General features: G+C 40.3%; 1 protein-coding gene across 2 annotated transcripts in view; it reads left to right on the top strand.

The window, feature by feature from the left end:
• Positions 1 to 16,672, top strand: part of COL2A1 (collagen type II alpha 1 chain) — a 126,335-nt gene that overhangs the window by 78,334 nt on the left and 31,329 nt on the right. For both annotated transcript variants that reach the window (XM_086964270.1, XM_086964260.1), the window contains 6 exons: positions 3,237 to 3,290; positions 4,095 to 4,148; positions 6,212 to 6,265; positions 9,750 to 9,803; positions 10,187 to 10,294; positions 15,367 to 15,420. In XM_086964270.1, coding sequence (XP_086820396.1) covers positions 3,237 to 3,290; positions 4,095 to 4,148; positions 6,212 to 6,265; positions 9,750 to 9,803; positions 10,187 to 10,294; positions 15,367 to 15,420 — 378 coding nt within the window. The remainder of the gene's footprint in view (positions 1 to 3,236; positions 3,291 to 4,094; positions 4,149 to 6,211; positions 6,266 to 9,749; positions 9,804 to 10,186; positions 10,295 to 15,366; positions 15,421 to 16,672) is intronic.

Here is a 16,672-nt window from a genome sequence, read left to right as displayed (position 1 = left end):
TCACTTGTAACAATCAACATACACATTATTATGGTGTGATTTAATGATGAGTAGAATGTTTTTTTCATTTAGCCAATGGAAAGATAAAACATATTCTTGTTTTACTTTTTCCATTAATTTATTTTTTATGTAATACTGCAAGTTAGTAATGGCCTCAGAGTAGGAATACTTTTTTTTAACCTGAGTAAATTTACATGCTAATTATAAACACATTTTCACTAACTTTTTGGGGAAAAGGAAATCCTTTGCAAAAGTTTCTGTCATATCACTTTTTGCAACTCCTAGGTACCTTGTGATGGAAGCCTCCAGCCTCTTTAGTGTGAGTGAGTGAAAGTGTTCAGAATGTCTGTGCGGTTCATTTGCACATCATAGCAGCTACTATCCCCGCTGATTTCACACCTGTCCCCAGGCCTGAAACTAGAGCATGTCAATGGTTAATAATTAAATAAAACAACGTGGCAGGGCACAATGGGCTTTCAAGCCCCTGAGAGACATTAGGATGAAAACGCTCATTTTCCAGTTCACAATGGCCTAGGGTGGGCCAGGGCAATCCTTGGGTGGGCCTGGTCCAGCAGGCCCACCCTCTAGAACCGGGCCTGGTTGTATGTATTATGTTACTTGTTGTATCACATATCTGGACTGGATGCAATGACAGAAACAGCAAAATACAAGTCAGGCGGCACCCTATGCTAAACACAGATTTTTTGCATAAGTGTTTTAAAGCCACGTCAATTAAATCGGCCACCCCCCTTTGAGAGACCCCCAGTTTTTTCATCCCACTTAAAGCACTGTTGGCAGCTATGCTGCCACTCTACCACTCACAAAATATCGCTCCAGGGTCTCTATGGGTGTGGTTGGTTCGAACTTAATCACCAGCCAGACCAGTCTCCAGTGCAAGCAAATCGCCCAGAGAGCAGCACTGCACTGACTTCCCCAGGCCAGACTGAGCGCGAGACCATGTATGTGACGCGTCACTGCTACGTCGTTCTCCTTGCGAGGGCAGGGCTGGCAAAAAATAAATCATCTAATGTCGCCCAGGGCCGTCATTGAAAGCGCTCCCGTCCTACAAGCTTGATTGACGGCCCTGGAGGCTGGGACGGGCCTGGGGACCGACAATCAAGAGCTGAGCAAATACAAACTCGGCGGCGGGACAAACGCGGAGGCGGGACGTTGTGGCCGCAATTTTGGAAGCACTATGACTGCCGCTGGTGCACTAGCAGTTATAAACAGGAGGTCAGACTCTGGTGCGCGCAGCGCGCACTTTCAAACTGGGCCCGCGCCGCACTGGTGGCCCGTTGCGGCGGCCTTTTATAATTCATTTGGGCACACAGTGACCCCAAATAAATTATAAAGGCAGCCGCGGCCGCAACGGCCCACCAGTGCTGCGCGGCCGCCCCCAAAATTGTGCCACCTGGGGCGGAACGCCCCCACCGCGCCCCCCCCCCCTCCCTGCCCTCCCTAGCTACTCCACTGAAACCACTTCTTATGGTAATAGTGAAAATCTTCAGCACAAGCAACTGAATATGCTATAGGTTGAGAGCATTTCATTCCATGGCATGTGCATTCTCCATCAATCAATCAATCAATCATCAAGCCAGTGGTATAACGCAAATTATTGCAGAAGTATTTATATATCTTAAAGTATTTAATAGTTTTACGGTATATGTATCAATGTAACTCAAATTAAAATACTAATGATTATATTTACATAAATACAAAGTAAAATGTTTCATTAAATTATTTCCAAATAATAAAATGAAATCAAAGTTGAGCTTTTTAAGGGGATGAAAAAGAAAACTCTCAACAAAATGTTTGACATCTTATATCCCTATGAGTCAAACAATGTGGCACATATATCCCCGATGTCACCCAGAGCCACATAAAAATGTCATTTTCAGGAGTATTTTTGAATGCATTCCAAAATTGCACTACTATAATTGTTTTGGCTTCCCTTATCCCATCAAGCAACACGGTCGGCTAGAGGAATTCAGTCCAAAATGCTACTTGAGTATGCTTTAAATGAAGGCACCTGGTTAATTTTGCCAAAATACCAAGAAGGCCCCCTTCAAGTGTCTTTCAGTATAATATCCAGTCTACTCAAGATCTTTAGATGGCCTGCTTCTCAATGAGTCAATTCAAACAATCCGTTCCATCAATGCCAGGGGACCCAGTAGTTGCATGTTAAGAAGTATGATAGACAGGGTTTGGGCAGTAGTGTTGTGTTGTATGGGAGTCATTCAACGTGGTTGCAAAGGTACCCAAACCCAACAGCACTGCAAGGTGAAAATAATGGTAATACAACACTGTACACATCTTTCTGAACATAACATAACAGCATAACATATCATAACATTGTAACATAAAGTAATGTATTGTAACATATTGTAACAAAACACAACATTTAAAAAAGAACATTCTTGGCATCAGTATGCGTTATCCAGTTGTTTACAATCACTCTTTAGAGCAGTGGGTTCACAGTTCAAACTTTAATCAATTGACCATTGGAGACTCATCTGGTTCATTGCTACTATACCCAACATTTGGTACATCTTGTAATTTGGAAAATGGTTAACGGCGTATGGAATTTAATTTTTATAATGTGTAGCTCTTTGCTATCTCATCATTTTGATCCATATGATATTGCAGTCATAGTTTTCTGTTATACATTTCCATTAAAACATCAAGACTCCAAACGTCTTACTAAAAATCACAAGGGTTTTTTGTATCTATGTAAACGTGTTTTTTCTTTACCATACTGCCAACTTACAGTTCTATTGGAGTATATGGTAACTGCTAGGTAATCAACTGAGGAAGTATCACTGAACCTGCTCTTCTATTTCACGGCATTATTATGTTTCCTTTTCTACTAACACTCGGCATAAATAGAAGCCAATTTAAGAAGGAAAACACAAGCCATAGCTCTTCAGTGTAAGGTAGTAAGATAATACAAGAGAAGAAGCCACAGCTGGTTTATTTTCTTTCTTGCATTGCTGAATGTGTTACTTTCTTTTAGCCCGTTAAGTGCTGCCATCGGCCGTTGAACGTTCGGAGCACTACCTGGCTGGTGCTGCGCACGTTCAATGGCCGACGCAGCCCTGCCCGTTTTTAAAAACCGCCGCACTGTTGCGAAAAAATGGCCACGGTTAACGGGTTAATCTACATGTATCTAATGAGCTGCCAGAAGTTACATATTTCTCAACATTTAGCAAAAAATTATGTTCCATTTTCTTCCACAGGGTGACCTAGGTGAGAAAGGCCCAGAAGGTGCTTCTGGCAAAGATGGCGCAAGAGTAAGTATTGGAGAGGATTACCTTAGTCCCAATAAGTGGCACGAACTGCTGCCCCCCAACAATGCAAGGCCATATTAGTGTACTGAGAGAATATGTAGCAAAGCCTGAGCTGCAATAGATGCAATGGGCTGTAATATTAGCTAATGCATGCAGTGGGACTGGGAATATTTCCGGCTTCAGTGAACAACTTCTCTGCTCGCACTCACAGATGAACACCTTCACATATTGTGCACAACCATCCAAAGTACCGTTTACTGTAACATAGTGATGTGGCAAATCTCATTGTGTACATTTTGTAGAGACCCTACCGCACACACATGCTAGTGATGTGACAACCCTGGAAATGCAACTCTCTTTGCCACTTACCGCAAATCTCATTGTGTACATTCTGTCGAGGCCCTACTGCAACCACGTGCTAGTGGTTTGACTACCCGGGAAAAGTAACTCTCTCTGCCACCCAACTTTGTTGTGAATAACCTGGCCATTAAGTTCCCCTCACACTAGTGCTGCAAATATCTTATTATGAAATAAATAATTGTAATCACTTTTCTAGGCACCTCTACGTGGCAGCCTTTCAAATTAGTAATGTACCCCCACCCCCACGTACGTGTTTGCTACTGTCAGAGAGGTGCTGTGCATTTTTAATTCACAAACTTGCACATACCTTCCATGTGCAAACACTGTAATGTGTTTTTTTAATTATCAAGTTCCACCTCTTTGATTAATGTGCATGAAAAGGACTGTTTGTCTTACTTGAAAGATTGCATCTTTGAAGTATACTAATGATTTGTTATTGTTACCCAGGGTCTGACTGGACCAATTGGCCCTCCTGGCCCTTCTGGCCCCAACGGTGAGAAGGTAAGAACCATATACGTACAATTATACTGTCACAAAAGGGAAGATTTATTATGATTTTGCATCAGAGTTTTATCACTTTTGTCGCGTAGCCCTGAAGCGAAATTATTTTTGCTATTTCCTTCATTCTTTCTTTTTTGTTTTTTAAAAAGCCTTGCAGCGTGGCTTTCCGTGGTTTAGTAAATACAAAGTAACACAATGCAGTGCTTAGCACAGCCTTGCATTACCTTGCCTTGGGAAGGCGTTCCATAAGTGGAGCATGGGCATTCCCATGATTCCACCCATGGATGTTGGCACCTTCCCAGATTTACAAAGCTGGCAAACCTGGGAATGCATCAAAATGTTACGCCTTCCCCAGTGAGGCGCAAGAAGAAAAAATATGTTTTTGCAGCACACATAGAAAGAGAAATATGGTTCTAAGGAGTGTTTTTGTACAGGAAGGTGCCCCTTACTGCACAAAAACAATCCTGCCCATAACATGGGCACCTTTGCAGCAAGGTTACAAGGGTGCCTGTGTTGGCGCTAGGCAGCCTCAAGTGCATCAGCAAAGGGAGAGCTGAAGAGTGCTATATCTTAGTATCTTCCATTCATGCAGAGCAGTGACTTTGCCTTGCTGCACTGTGTTACATGAATTCTTAAAAAATCTGCTCTTAAATGTTTGGAACCAGCTTTCAAGAATTGGTGCAGTTATAGTAAGTAGGTAAGAGCTAGCATTCTCTGAAATTAATGCAGTGATGCAGAATGACTGCTGTACAATGTACTTACTAACACCAGTTTTTACTGTCATACTGCTAACTATCAGGTATAACAACCCCAGTGATGAATTGGTAACATTAAGGGAACTGCACCAAGAGGGTATTTCTAAAGGTCTGTCAAATAGTCTGTCACCTTACATGAGTAAATCTGCCTCATTCATATTAACTTTTGAAAGACACTTCTATTGTAAAATATTGCATTCTCGTCATGAGCTAGTGAATATCTATACATGGATATGTCATTCAAAAGACAAATGGTGATGTAAAAGTCACCATAGTCTTAAAGAATGTTTGGTGACCGCAAAACAATTTGTATGTGATAATTTGATTGGCAAAAATATCACCTGACATAAATATTGTGTCCAAAATATTGTTTACAAAGATACCATCCCACTCGATGTTAATTTCATATTATTATCGCCGATGGGGCGATATTTTTGTAAAAGATATTTATAACACAATATTTTTGCCAGATGATATGTTCGGGTACGATACCACAAAAAATGAAAAATCTTTCACCATCTTCTCCTACAATCTACATTACCTAATGCCCTAAAGTCTGTCCCTCTTCATGTACTCTCAAGTAGTATCCTGCAGCTAGAAAGCAATGCCCATCCTCACTACAAATCCATTTTGAACACATAATTCTTGCCATTTGGTTAAGATTCAGATGTCATTTGACTGGTATGGACACTGCAAACGGAGGAGTGAAGATCACTGGAAAACATGTATCCATTTTCCTGGAGAGATTTAATTCTCAGCCAGTTTGATTGTGTACATTTATCACAAACCCACAAGAGTACCATATTCTTGTTGTGCAAAATATTAAGAGCTAATTTTTATATAATATCAATATTCTGTAAACATTTACTTTTAATATGTTGCACATAAACGTTTAATATGTTGCCAAATCAAATGACTGCTCCAAAGTAGATATGAAGAAAACTATGCGTGTTCATGTTTCCTGTCTGAACCTCATAACAACCCACAGGATCAGAACAAATGCACAAAGCAAAAAGTGCCCTCTATGTAATGAGTTAGACATTGCAGGACTTTGAGTATGTGGGTAAATCAAGTAGTGTCCGTTTGTTCGCTCAGTCTGAATGCACCATTGATCTGTCTCACCATAAAGGAGCAGCTTGTGATGAGTTCTGTTGAAGAAGGGAAACAGCCTGCTAAGTGTAAGATCATATTATTGCAGTCTTCAGACATTCCGTTTTTTATTTATTTATTTATTATTCCATTCACTATTTGTGTCTTTGGAATTGATTGAAGCTCTGTCTCATGTTTGGTTTCTTCTGTCTTTTTCAGGGTGAATCTGGTCCTCCTGGACCTGTTGGAGCTGTTGGTGCTCGTGGCGCTCCTGTAAGTCCCTCAGCATTACATTTAAAACATTTTAAATAATACGCTGTATATACTTCAGGTGTGTCAGTCGGAAGTGGTCATTTGAATTCTTTTTATCCGGAAAAGGGTTGCTTCAATATTTACTACTCATTCTTGCAGGTTTTTACATTGTCTGCCCCATTTTGTCAGTCCGAGAACCTTTGGATCAAATGATCTATTAGCCTGTCTGCCCCATCTCCATGGTTGTTTGTCAATCCACCTGTCTATGTATCTGTCTGTTTAATCACCTGATTATTTCTGTCTGTGGCATCAGTTTCCTGCTCTCTATCACTGTCCTTTCTACAGCTAGCAATCTAATTTTTTATTGATTTATAACAGTTCACAATCATGCATGGTCAAAGAGAGTAAATCACATTAATAGATGGAAGTTGATTTACTTTCTGAATCAAACTAGGAGATTTGTTTAAATAGTATGTCTAAATCCAATGCCATATATGATGTATTTGTATGACTGTGACCGATCTACGTGCCTCAAAAGAGAGAGTGTCAGCATGTTATCTCATATGATCCAGTCACTTAAAAATGATTTCTACTTTGGTTTTTTTGCATTACGTTTTCTACATACTACCATGCTGGTTTGTCTTCCTTTCTCTAGTTTTTCAAAACCTATGGCCAGTCTAAAAGACATATGTTCTGGAGAGATTATCTATCTCTCTATCTATCTATCTATCTATCTATCTATCTATCTATCTATCTATCTATCTATCTATCTATCTATCTATCTATCTATCTATCTATCTATCTACAAAAAAATAAAAGGCTACAGGGACATTATATTTACATTGATGTTGTGCCCACACAAAGCCATAGAAATTCATCAGTAATAGTTTCACTTATAGAAATACTTATGCTAAGAAACTATAACTCACAGCCTAAAGTTACTTTACAGCATGAGTTATAATTTCCAAAAACTCTTAAACTACTGAACAGATTTACCCCAACACACAATAAGCATACTCTGTGGACAGTGATCTAGCTTCCTGCCAAATTTGGGGTCTAGTTTATGGGTAATTGCATAGGGCAGTGCAGCAAGAGCCCAACGTCAAAGTGGAAGGGCAGGAGTTCTCTATATTTATCTAACACCGTGAATTCCTGTCCTTTCTCCCAGTGCTGGTGCCGTTTCGGCAACCTACCGCCAACACAAGCACCCTTGCACCATCGTGCAAGGTTGCCTTTGTTGTTGGCAGGATTCATTTTTGCAGGTTGGGTTACTTTACTGCACAAAAATAACCCTGGGAGACGTTTTCATCTTTTTATGTGTATGTGTGCTGCATGCAGCACACATGAAAAGAGGAAAAACCAAGAGATATAAAGTTATTTCTCCCTGCTGTGCATCCCCTGGGGAGGAGTAAGGTTTTGATGCATCCTCAGGTTTACATGGTTCTGTAAATCTGGGGAAGCATAAAACTCCATGGGTGTTGCGTAGGAACACCCACCCCAATGCCCATAGAATGCCTCCCTAACGCAGAGTAAGGCAGTGCATTGATTTGAGCTGCCTTGCCTTAGTCCACATCTAAGAGGACATTAAAAAACACACAAAGGAACTTTGTGTGACCTCATAAATATGATTTTGTCATTTGTGGTGGCGGAGAGTCACAAAAAGTGATGCTACGATGATGCAAGGGGCTCATAAATATACCCTTGGTGTGTTTAGTGTAATTCCGTTTAGCGGTTCGGGCTGTAGCCGTGTCTAAAACTTGCAAAATCCTGGTACGGGCGAGCGCAAGGTAAGTGGTTTTTGTTTGTTAAATTTAAGTTTACCTCCTCATCATCTGCCGACCCCCCAATGCCCCACCATTCTTACCTGCACTGGCTGCGACTGCCCAATGGCCCTGGCCCATTCAATCCAATAATAACCAATCTTTCCTGGTCGACGAATTCGAACCAGCAACTCCACTGTAGCAGTTCAGACAGCATATATATATTCGTTTCCAGGAGTCCATCAAAGCTTCCAAACGCAGTATGGGTGCTCCGTACGTGAAGATAGACTCACACAATATTCACAGCAACTCCAGAAGGAAGAACACAGGCACTTTTGGGATCAGATATCCAATTTTAGTTGCAAGAGGCAGGCAAAAGCATTTTAGCAAAAATGCCTTTATCAATGCATGTAAGCCCTGAGTGAACACCAATGAGGAAGTTACTTTTGAACTAAGCCCATTGGATGACAGAAGTGAACAATAAAAGGACTGCTGCTGTCTATATTATGTAAAAACCCTGTGCCAACCATATTTTCATGCAGCAAATGCCATTAATTCAAGTGGTAGTGACTATTTTTCCCCGGAGAGTATAGTACCGGGAATTAAAATGTACCATTAGCCTTCTATACACCTCCTTAGGGAAACAACTGTATAGTTATAATTTACAAGCAAACACACAAAATGGCCTAATAAATTGCAGTCTTTTAAATTACACCCTGTATGGGCCGTCATACATCCACAGCAGCTGTTCTTTGCATAACTCTGTAAATGCAAAGTCTTGCATAGCGTGTCACTCCATCAAATTAAAACCCTTTGAAATATGCCCCCTCGCCACAAATGCAGGCAGCCTGGAACGAAAATTCGATTTGAGTCGATTAAAACATCTCTGACCTTTCAAGGCCTCCTGAACCACAACAGTGAAGCCGAAGGCTCAAATTCGTCGACAGGGAAAGGTTGGACATTATTGAATCAAATGGATCAGGGCCACTATGTGATGTAGGTGGTATATACAGTATAATGCCAGAACGTGGAGCAACACTTTGCTTGTTCAAAATAAATCGACATCACATAAGGAAAAATGTAGGCATGTCAGCGATTTAAAAAAAGTAACTTTCAATAAATGAAGATGTTTGCCCCCATTTTTACATGTAGAAGTCAGAGAAAACAAGACAAATTATTCCAGCTGTTTTTCCAATAGCATATAATGCATACTATTTTAGTGCTTAAGTTCTAAAAGGTTACAGGCTTTTGTATGTGTGCCCAGTACTTAATTTGTAAAAATAAATACATGTAGGTGTTCAAACTATTTCTTAAAATACTTTTCCTGGTTCTGCTCAATATCTGGGTTGCATTATACCAGGGCTACCTTGTCTTGATTTCACCCCATGCCCCTTTCTTCCACTGCACTACACCTCTTGTATATTCTTCTCATCTTTGCAGGTTCTTTTTTATACTTGCTCTGTCTTGTTGCCACTTTTTTCCTATCATCCTTCTCCTTTTTCCAAAAGAGGAGCGCTGGTGACCACTACCTGCCAAAATGAAGCTCCAATTTCTTCTACTGTTGTAGTGCTGATTGGAAGCTTTGAAATTAACATATATTAATTTCCAACCATATGTATTTCTAGTACCTTCTGATGGTGTGCCTATTAGATAATAGTCCATGCCTTCTACTTATAATTATTACATAACATATATTTCATATTGGTGTTGGGCATTAGTGTTAACAAGAGTGCTTTCTGTTGTAGGGTGATCGCGGTGAGTCCGGTGCACCTGGTCCTGCTGGCTTTGCTGGTCCGCCTGTGAGTAATTAATCATTATCTTCACATACATTTTGAACTTTACGAAGTTTGTTTATATGCTTGAAGACCATTACTGTTATCTTTTTAAAGAGCAGGCAGTACTATGTTACAGTCTCTAGCAGTCAAGATATGCTTTTTATTTATGTTTTTCTGATAGTCCTAAGTATGTAAGGTCAAAGCGCCTTTTCGTACAGTTTAGCAGCAGAGTGGATGTGGATGGTTGTATTAGTAATATGTGTGTTCTTTCAGTTCTAATGGAAGGTTTTCCCAGTGTAGCTCTTGTTTTGTGTTGTCTGTTTTCTTCAGCTACCTTCTAAATAATGGATCTGTTTAGCTTATAGGAAAAATGATGCCTGATCCATTCACTCTTTCTTGTTGTGCAGGGTGCTGATGGCCAACCTGGAATCAAAGGAGAACAAGGCGAGTCTGGTCAGAAAGGAGATGCTGGTGCCCCAGGTCCCCAGGGTCCTTCAGGAGCTCCTGGACCACAGGTTGGTAAAATACACATCTGGTCACTTTCAACCCCATTAAGTATTCGACAACGAGAAGGTACAACTGAAAAATATTAAATGGGCAACTTCCTTAAAAGAACAGATGAGGTTTCACTACAAAATCACCATTCTGCCTCTACAACAAAGCCCTTGAACATTTTCTAACAGTGAGGCCACAGGGTCTACCTGAAACACAATGACCATCGGCAGTGGTATCCTTCACTATGCCTATCCTCTTGTCTGAAAAGAGGAATCCTGATGATACCATCATAGTGTAACTGAAGTGAGTGCATATTGCAAAGAGAAAATAAGCATTTCTTATAACTACCCCACACTCTACATAGTAACCAATGTATTTCCTAATACAGATTCTAAGTAGTAATTAGGCAGTCAGTTAGTCATATTGCTTTATTGCATAATTAATTAAAACCATTACCATATATGTGCAAATAAGCTAAAAAAAAGAAAAATATCTAATTTATCATAAAGAAAATTCTGTACTAAATTATTGTCATGAGCATAGACTATCTCAAGGATATAGCGCATGTGGAGGCTGAATTTAAATAAATGCCATAAACATTTGGGAATCATAAACAGAGCCATTGGTTACTGTACCAGCTTATTACTGTGCAAGTTAACTAAACTGTGCAAACATTGCATATAGTCTATAACACGAACATAGACAATCTCAAGGATATATCGCAAGTGGAGGCCGAATTTGAGTAAATGCCATAAAAGTTTGGGAATCGTAAACAGACTCAGTGGCAAAATGGCAGCTCATTACTGTGCAAATTAACTTAGCTGTGCAAACAATGCATATAGACTGAATACCATAAAGCAAATAGTTGTCTAATTGTGTACTGAAAGGGAAGCTATAAGAAACATAACAATCATTGGCATAGCCAATAGGTCTCGCCTTTGGGACCTTATAAGTGTTTAGCCATGTAACAGTTAATGTTGTTGCAGTAAGGATATTGTGCTGCATTGCTAAATACTTATAAGGTCACAAAGGCGAGACCTATTGGCTATGCCAATGCTTGTTTGCTTTGCAATGTATGACTCTTGTATAGCGCAAACTGAGTATATAGTTGCTTTTAGATGGCTGGATTAGTTCATGTTGTTGGAAGGTGTTTATAGGTGCCCAGTTGTGAGCTATGGAGTTGAGGTTGAAGACAGAGAGAGTTTCTCACATACCATGCCGGTGGGTTATAATTATGTTCAGACCACTTGCTCATCCAATCCTTGGCCTCTCTGCAGAGCGCACAAACCAACTGTTTGTCACACATGTTCTAACTGGAAGACGCATTGTGCCTCAAGGTGTGTGAAGGATACATATGCAGCTGTTGGAATACTGACAGCTCTAAAGGAAAATAAAATGTGTTTACAGGTGAGAAGAGTGCATGTATGTGTGTGTGTGTGAGTAAGGGAAAGGTGTAGGGGCAACACAAGGAAGTACGTACAGAAGGCAGAGTAAAAAGACAGTAATGAAAAGGAAGGAGCTGTCGAGTAACATGCAGATGGAGAATTTCGGAAAGATTAAGTGCTAAGTGGTGGGAGACTGAAGAGCAAGGTGGACTGAAAGGGAAAACGAGAGTGAAGCAATCCTAAAACAGCTACCCTACTAAAAATGTAACCACTGCATAATTCACACCCTTAAAATTAAAACATTTCCATAACAAATTCATTTTTATTACAAGCTCATCTAATATTGCTAACAAGCGCTATGAACCCCAACAGGTATGCCCTGTTTAGGAGCATGGTCACTGCTATGTTATATGTCTGCATACAATAACAGAAAACAGAGGCAGCCAAATACTGATCAATGTTTTGAATTACTCACGAGAAAAGTGTCAATTGGTGTATCCAACATTTGACAATAGAATGTCGCTCATACACACACTTAAACCATAGAAATGGCAAACATAGCAATTATGAAAACTTGGCAGCTATGTTCCATCTTTCGAGGCCATCCTAAAAAACACATGGAAAACAAATATATTTGTCATTTAACACAGAAGACTGATTGCTCTACTCCCTCCACACACCAATTAAAGAGGTTTCTAGAAGCAGCCCCTCTGCTGGTGTAACATGATAATATGTAGGGCACACTCCATCGTGTTAAAGCAGGTATTTTTCTGAAACTTCAGACACTCTCCTTGTAGTACAGAGACTACTTGTGTACAGTCCTGCTTCTAGAGCCAATTACTTCATGGCAGGCGCTTGAGTAAAAAAAACAACTCACAATTGCCCTTGCTGGTGCTAGTTACGCGATGAGTAGAAAAGACCCTTCCTCTGCTTTGTGTATCCTGATACAGTGTAGTGGAACAGACTTTCGTGCAGCCTGGCCTCTTGATGGTTTGCGAGTCTTGCAATTCAGCGTCGCCTTGGTGGGGATATGATTTAACTTAGCAAATATATTTTGGAGTCACAGTTCTCTCTTTTGGGGAACACTATCTTCTACATGACACAGTCCTCCTTATTGGTAGAGCAATGTTGTCTGCTCACAAGTCTTCAACAGCTCAATCTCCCTGGGGGGGAACAGGGTATTCCGCACTTCACCCACCCCCTGCCAGGCATTTATAGGCTCTCTCTCATCTTCTAGGTGACACGTGGCCTGCAGCAGCTCAATCGTACCGAGTGCTCCTGTGCCAACCAATAGAACACTTCGGTCAGGGGGTTTGTCCCTTTAAGACGGGAGAATGAGCCTGAAATACATCTTAGCAGGAGCTGGGAGCAGTAGGTTTACATCCCGCATGCCCCCCGAAAGTACCCTTTTACTGCGGACATGCGTAAAACTGATTGCTGCATCTCTTCAAAACAGAGCTAGGAGTGTGCCTAATGTATGACCATAGAAAAAGGACTTAGATGGCAAAGACAAAAAAAACAAACAAAACAAGCACGCACGGCGCGCGATCGAAGTAAAAAAACACAAAAACGTTTCACGAGTGGCAGCAGGGGGAGGGGAGAGAGTAGGGGGCCTGCGCCTGTTACCCTTGCGGGAGCGAGCAGGATCCATCTGTTAATTACTAACAGATGCTTTGAAAGCCCGCTCCCACAAGGGAATCGCCAAACGTGCATGTGTTGCCATTCAAAGCAATGCAACGCGTGCACGTTTTTGACTGCAAAAGTGAATTGATAGCTAAAGGGCTTCTTCCTAAGCAGCGCATGCATGCTGAGTAGGCAAGACCTAACAATTGGCGGGTCATTACTAAGCAGGTAACTTAAATATGCAGGTAATTCAAAGTCTAAAACCATTAAAAAAAAGTGTTTTGCCCGAACACATATTAAAAAAGCAACCATAAAAGCATTAGAATTCACTAAATTGGTGTTTTTAGTAGGAGCTGTAATCAGTCTGTTGGTGTCTTTAAGCAATTCTTCTAGCAGACCGGAGGTCACACAGCTCCATTATGTTAAAAACTAAGGGCCATATTATCAAGAAAGGGCGATACATTATCGACGCTTTTATCGGCAGGAAACTGCTGATAAAGCAGAGATAATGGGCTTGATAATAGACCCTTGTGAATTCCCATAGAAGCCCAGGTTAACACCAGAACCTGGGCTTCTATGGGAATTAACAAGGGCCTATTATCAAGCCCATTATCACTGCTTTATCGGCAGTTTGCTTCCGATAAAAAGCGGCGATAATGTATCGCCCTTTCTTGATAATATGGCCCATAATTTGTTGACTCTTTGCAGGTTTGTACCTGGGTGTTAAGAACAGTGGTTTGAACAGGGTGCAGCAGGCGTTCAATTGTGCAGGGCAACAACACAGAAGGTGGCTAAACATTTCCTTATTGTAACCACAAAGTCTGCACTTAACTATCATGGAAAGGGTGTGCCATTTATGGTTCATATCACATCAACCTTGCAGCCACGATTTGTTTTAGACATATCTTTCCGACCGAACAATGAAGGTATGGCTGTGGTCTTAGACAAAGCGGGTGGTGTGTAGCGTAAAATGTAGCCACTTCTTCAAATCCTGGTATACAACTTAATTTGGCCAAATCAGTTAATATTGACTGTGATTTTATCTGTCTTTTCAGGATCGTTTTAGCACAGACATGTCTATTTGAAGAGTGTCCACTGATTTATTTAAATAATTCGACCACAGACTCATCTTTTTTATTCAGATGTGTTGAAGAACTGATTTCAAGGTGTTAGATGGGGCCTTGATAATCTTATAGTAATATGTTGAAAAGTTACCCATGTTAGACCACTTTAGAGCCTTCAATCCAAGTTCTAATCTGATAATGCAATCTATTGTATAATGTGGCAGCCTGAAAATCCTTTTATATGCTTGAAGTTGCAATGTATCCAGTATTTTAGTTAGGTTTGGTTATGTGAGAATTATCATGAGGGTAATGTCCACCCCACCCCTTAAAATTGTCAATACAATTGGTATTGGTGTTTCCCCAGTGCAAAGTTTTCCAAGTATCCAAGATAAAGTTCCTCAGAATTAGGAATTGCAAAAGGAATCAGTGTATGTGCACTGATATCTACTTGTCTTTTTTTCTCTGACCACTTTTTGCTGCAAACATGTTTCACCAGGCGTTTGGGGAAAATGCTGTGTTACTAACCAGGTTATAATCCTGATTCTGTTGAAAACTCATGTTTATGATTCGATTACTGACATTCTTTGAATGAAGGCCTGAAAATTCTTATTTAATCTAAAGTCCACTACGAGAATGGACATGACTAATCCAGTTATTCTAGATGTCAACATTTCTCCTGTTCTAATGTATGTACATTAGCTATATAAGTAGAGCCTTGCGATATATTCCCAATAGCAGCCTTTCTCTGTGTTGCGCTCTCTTCTGTTCAAGTATAACCTTTTCCTGCACATGTTACATGCATGACCTTCTACTCCTCTGCCTTCAGTGTCCACTTGACACTCAGAAATGATATCCATTGTGAACCTTTGAGAAAGTGGAACTATTCTGTCAACAAACTAAACATACTCAAACTGAATGTCAAATCCCTATATTTACATGCTCACTGAGTTAAAAATATTATAAGAATACAATCATCTGCATGCATATTGAATATATTTTATGCCCTCTTCTTTTTCACAGGGTCCAACTGGCGTGAATGGTCCCAAAGGAGCTCGTGGTGCACAGGGACCACCTGTAAGTATTGCCTGTTCATTAACACTCTCATTTAGGAACAGGGAGATAGGCAATCCACAAGTACCTAACATCAGTGTTCTCGACTAGGAAATTCATGAGGACCTGCCACAAAGTACAAAGGATGATAATACTTTAATGCTCAGTAGACAATTATTCACACTTTCCTATTAAATATATGACAACTGCTATCACTTATACAATAATGCCTTGTGTGACACTGGCCCCTTTATGACAAATAGTGCAAATATGATGGAATTACTCTGTCCATTTATTTTTTAGACATGTGTAGGTATGATAAGTGGATAAAGATGTTTTATATAAAACGTCTTCCTGAACTGGACAGTGGAGATATGTTGTTTATGCAGCAACATCATCTTAAAGTAGAATACATAAATTATCCTTCTACACTATTTATAAACGGAATTTTGATAGAGTTAAATTTGTAGCTGACATCTGATGTCTCAAAAGAATTTGACATACGATGACAAACTCATTATTTAGAGCAGATAATTTAATTCAATGAATGAAAGAGGGACATGTTTGTGATGTCGTGACGTGTGACGTGTCACGACACGTCCGGAACGTTATGGTCACGTGACCTGCATATAATAAATGTAAAGGGCACGCAAACGTACGCCAGTCAGGCGACGGAGGCGAGTCTCTGTAGTTATACCACAATCACCGTCTCCTGTCGTAATTGATACCTGCTTCCCCAGTAGGCCCATTTGCATAGCCCCCATCGTGTTGCCCCTCATATCCCCGCAACACCACAATGTTCTCATCACAAAAGAATAGCTTATGTGCAAAGCAGACATTGTGCTGCTAGATTGATAGTAGGGGCAGTGAACTCCTCCAGTTAACCTGAGATGTGCTTGAGAAAGGACGCCTAAATCACAACTGACGATTGTACAAGGTGGACTGTAGAGGTGCATAAAAAAAAGTTGCTGTTAAACATTAAATGAGCCGGATGGAGGTCTCTGGTTTTTATAAGGTGTTTGCTTCTGTTTCTTTTCTGCTGGTTGTTTAATTGTTTCTATATCTTCCAGTTTGTAATGTAGAAATGTTTTATTTCCCGATGTAATGCCTGTTGCTATGAATGGTTTATAATATACGTCTTTCTCATGCACATGACACGTTAGGCTGCATTCTTCCTTCCAGTCTAATAGGGCGGAAGAGGAAAGCAGCTGTAATTAATAGTCCATGATCATAAACCCTAGCTGTGAAAATTGTTATTGCAATATTATATATTTAC

This window comes from Lissotriton vulgaris, chromosome 1_1 (assembly GCF_964263255.1).
Source record: "Lissotriton vulgaris chromosome 1_1, aLisVul1.2, whole genome shotgun sequence".
NCBI classification, from domain to species: domain Eukaryota; kingdom Metazoa; phylum Chordata; class Amphibia; order Caudata; family Salamandridae; genus Lissotriton; species Lissotriton vulgaris.
This window is presented reverse-complemented; position numbering and strand designations above follow the sequence as displayed.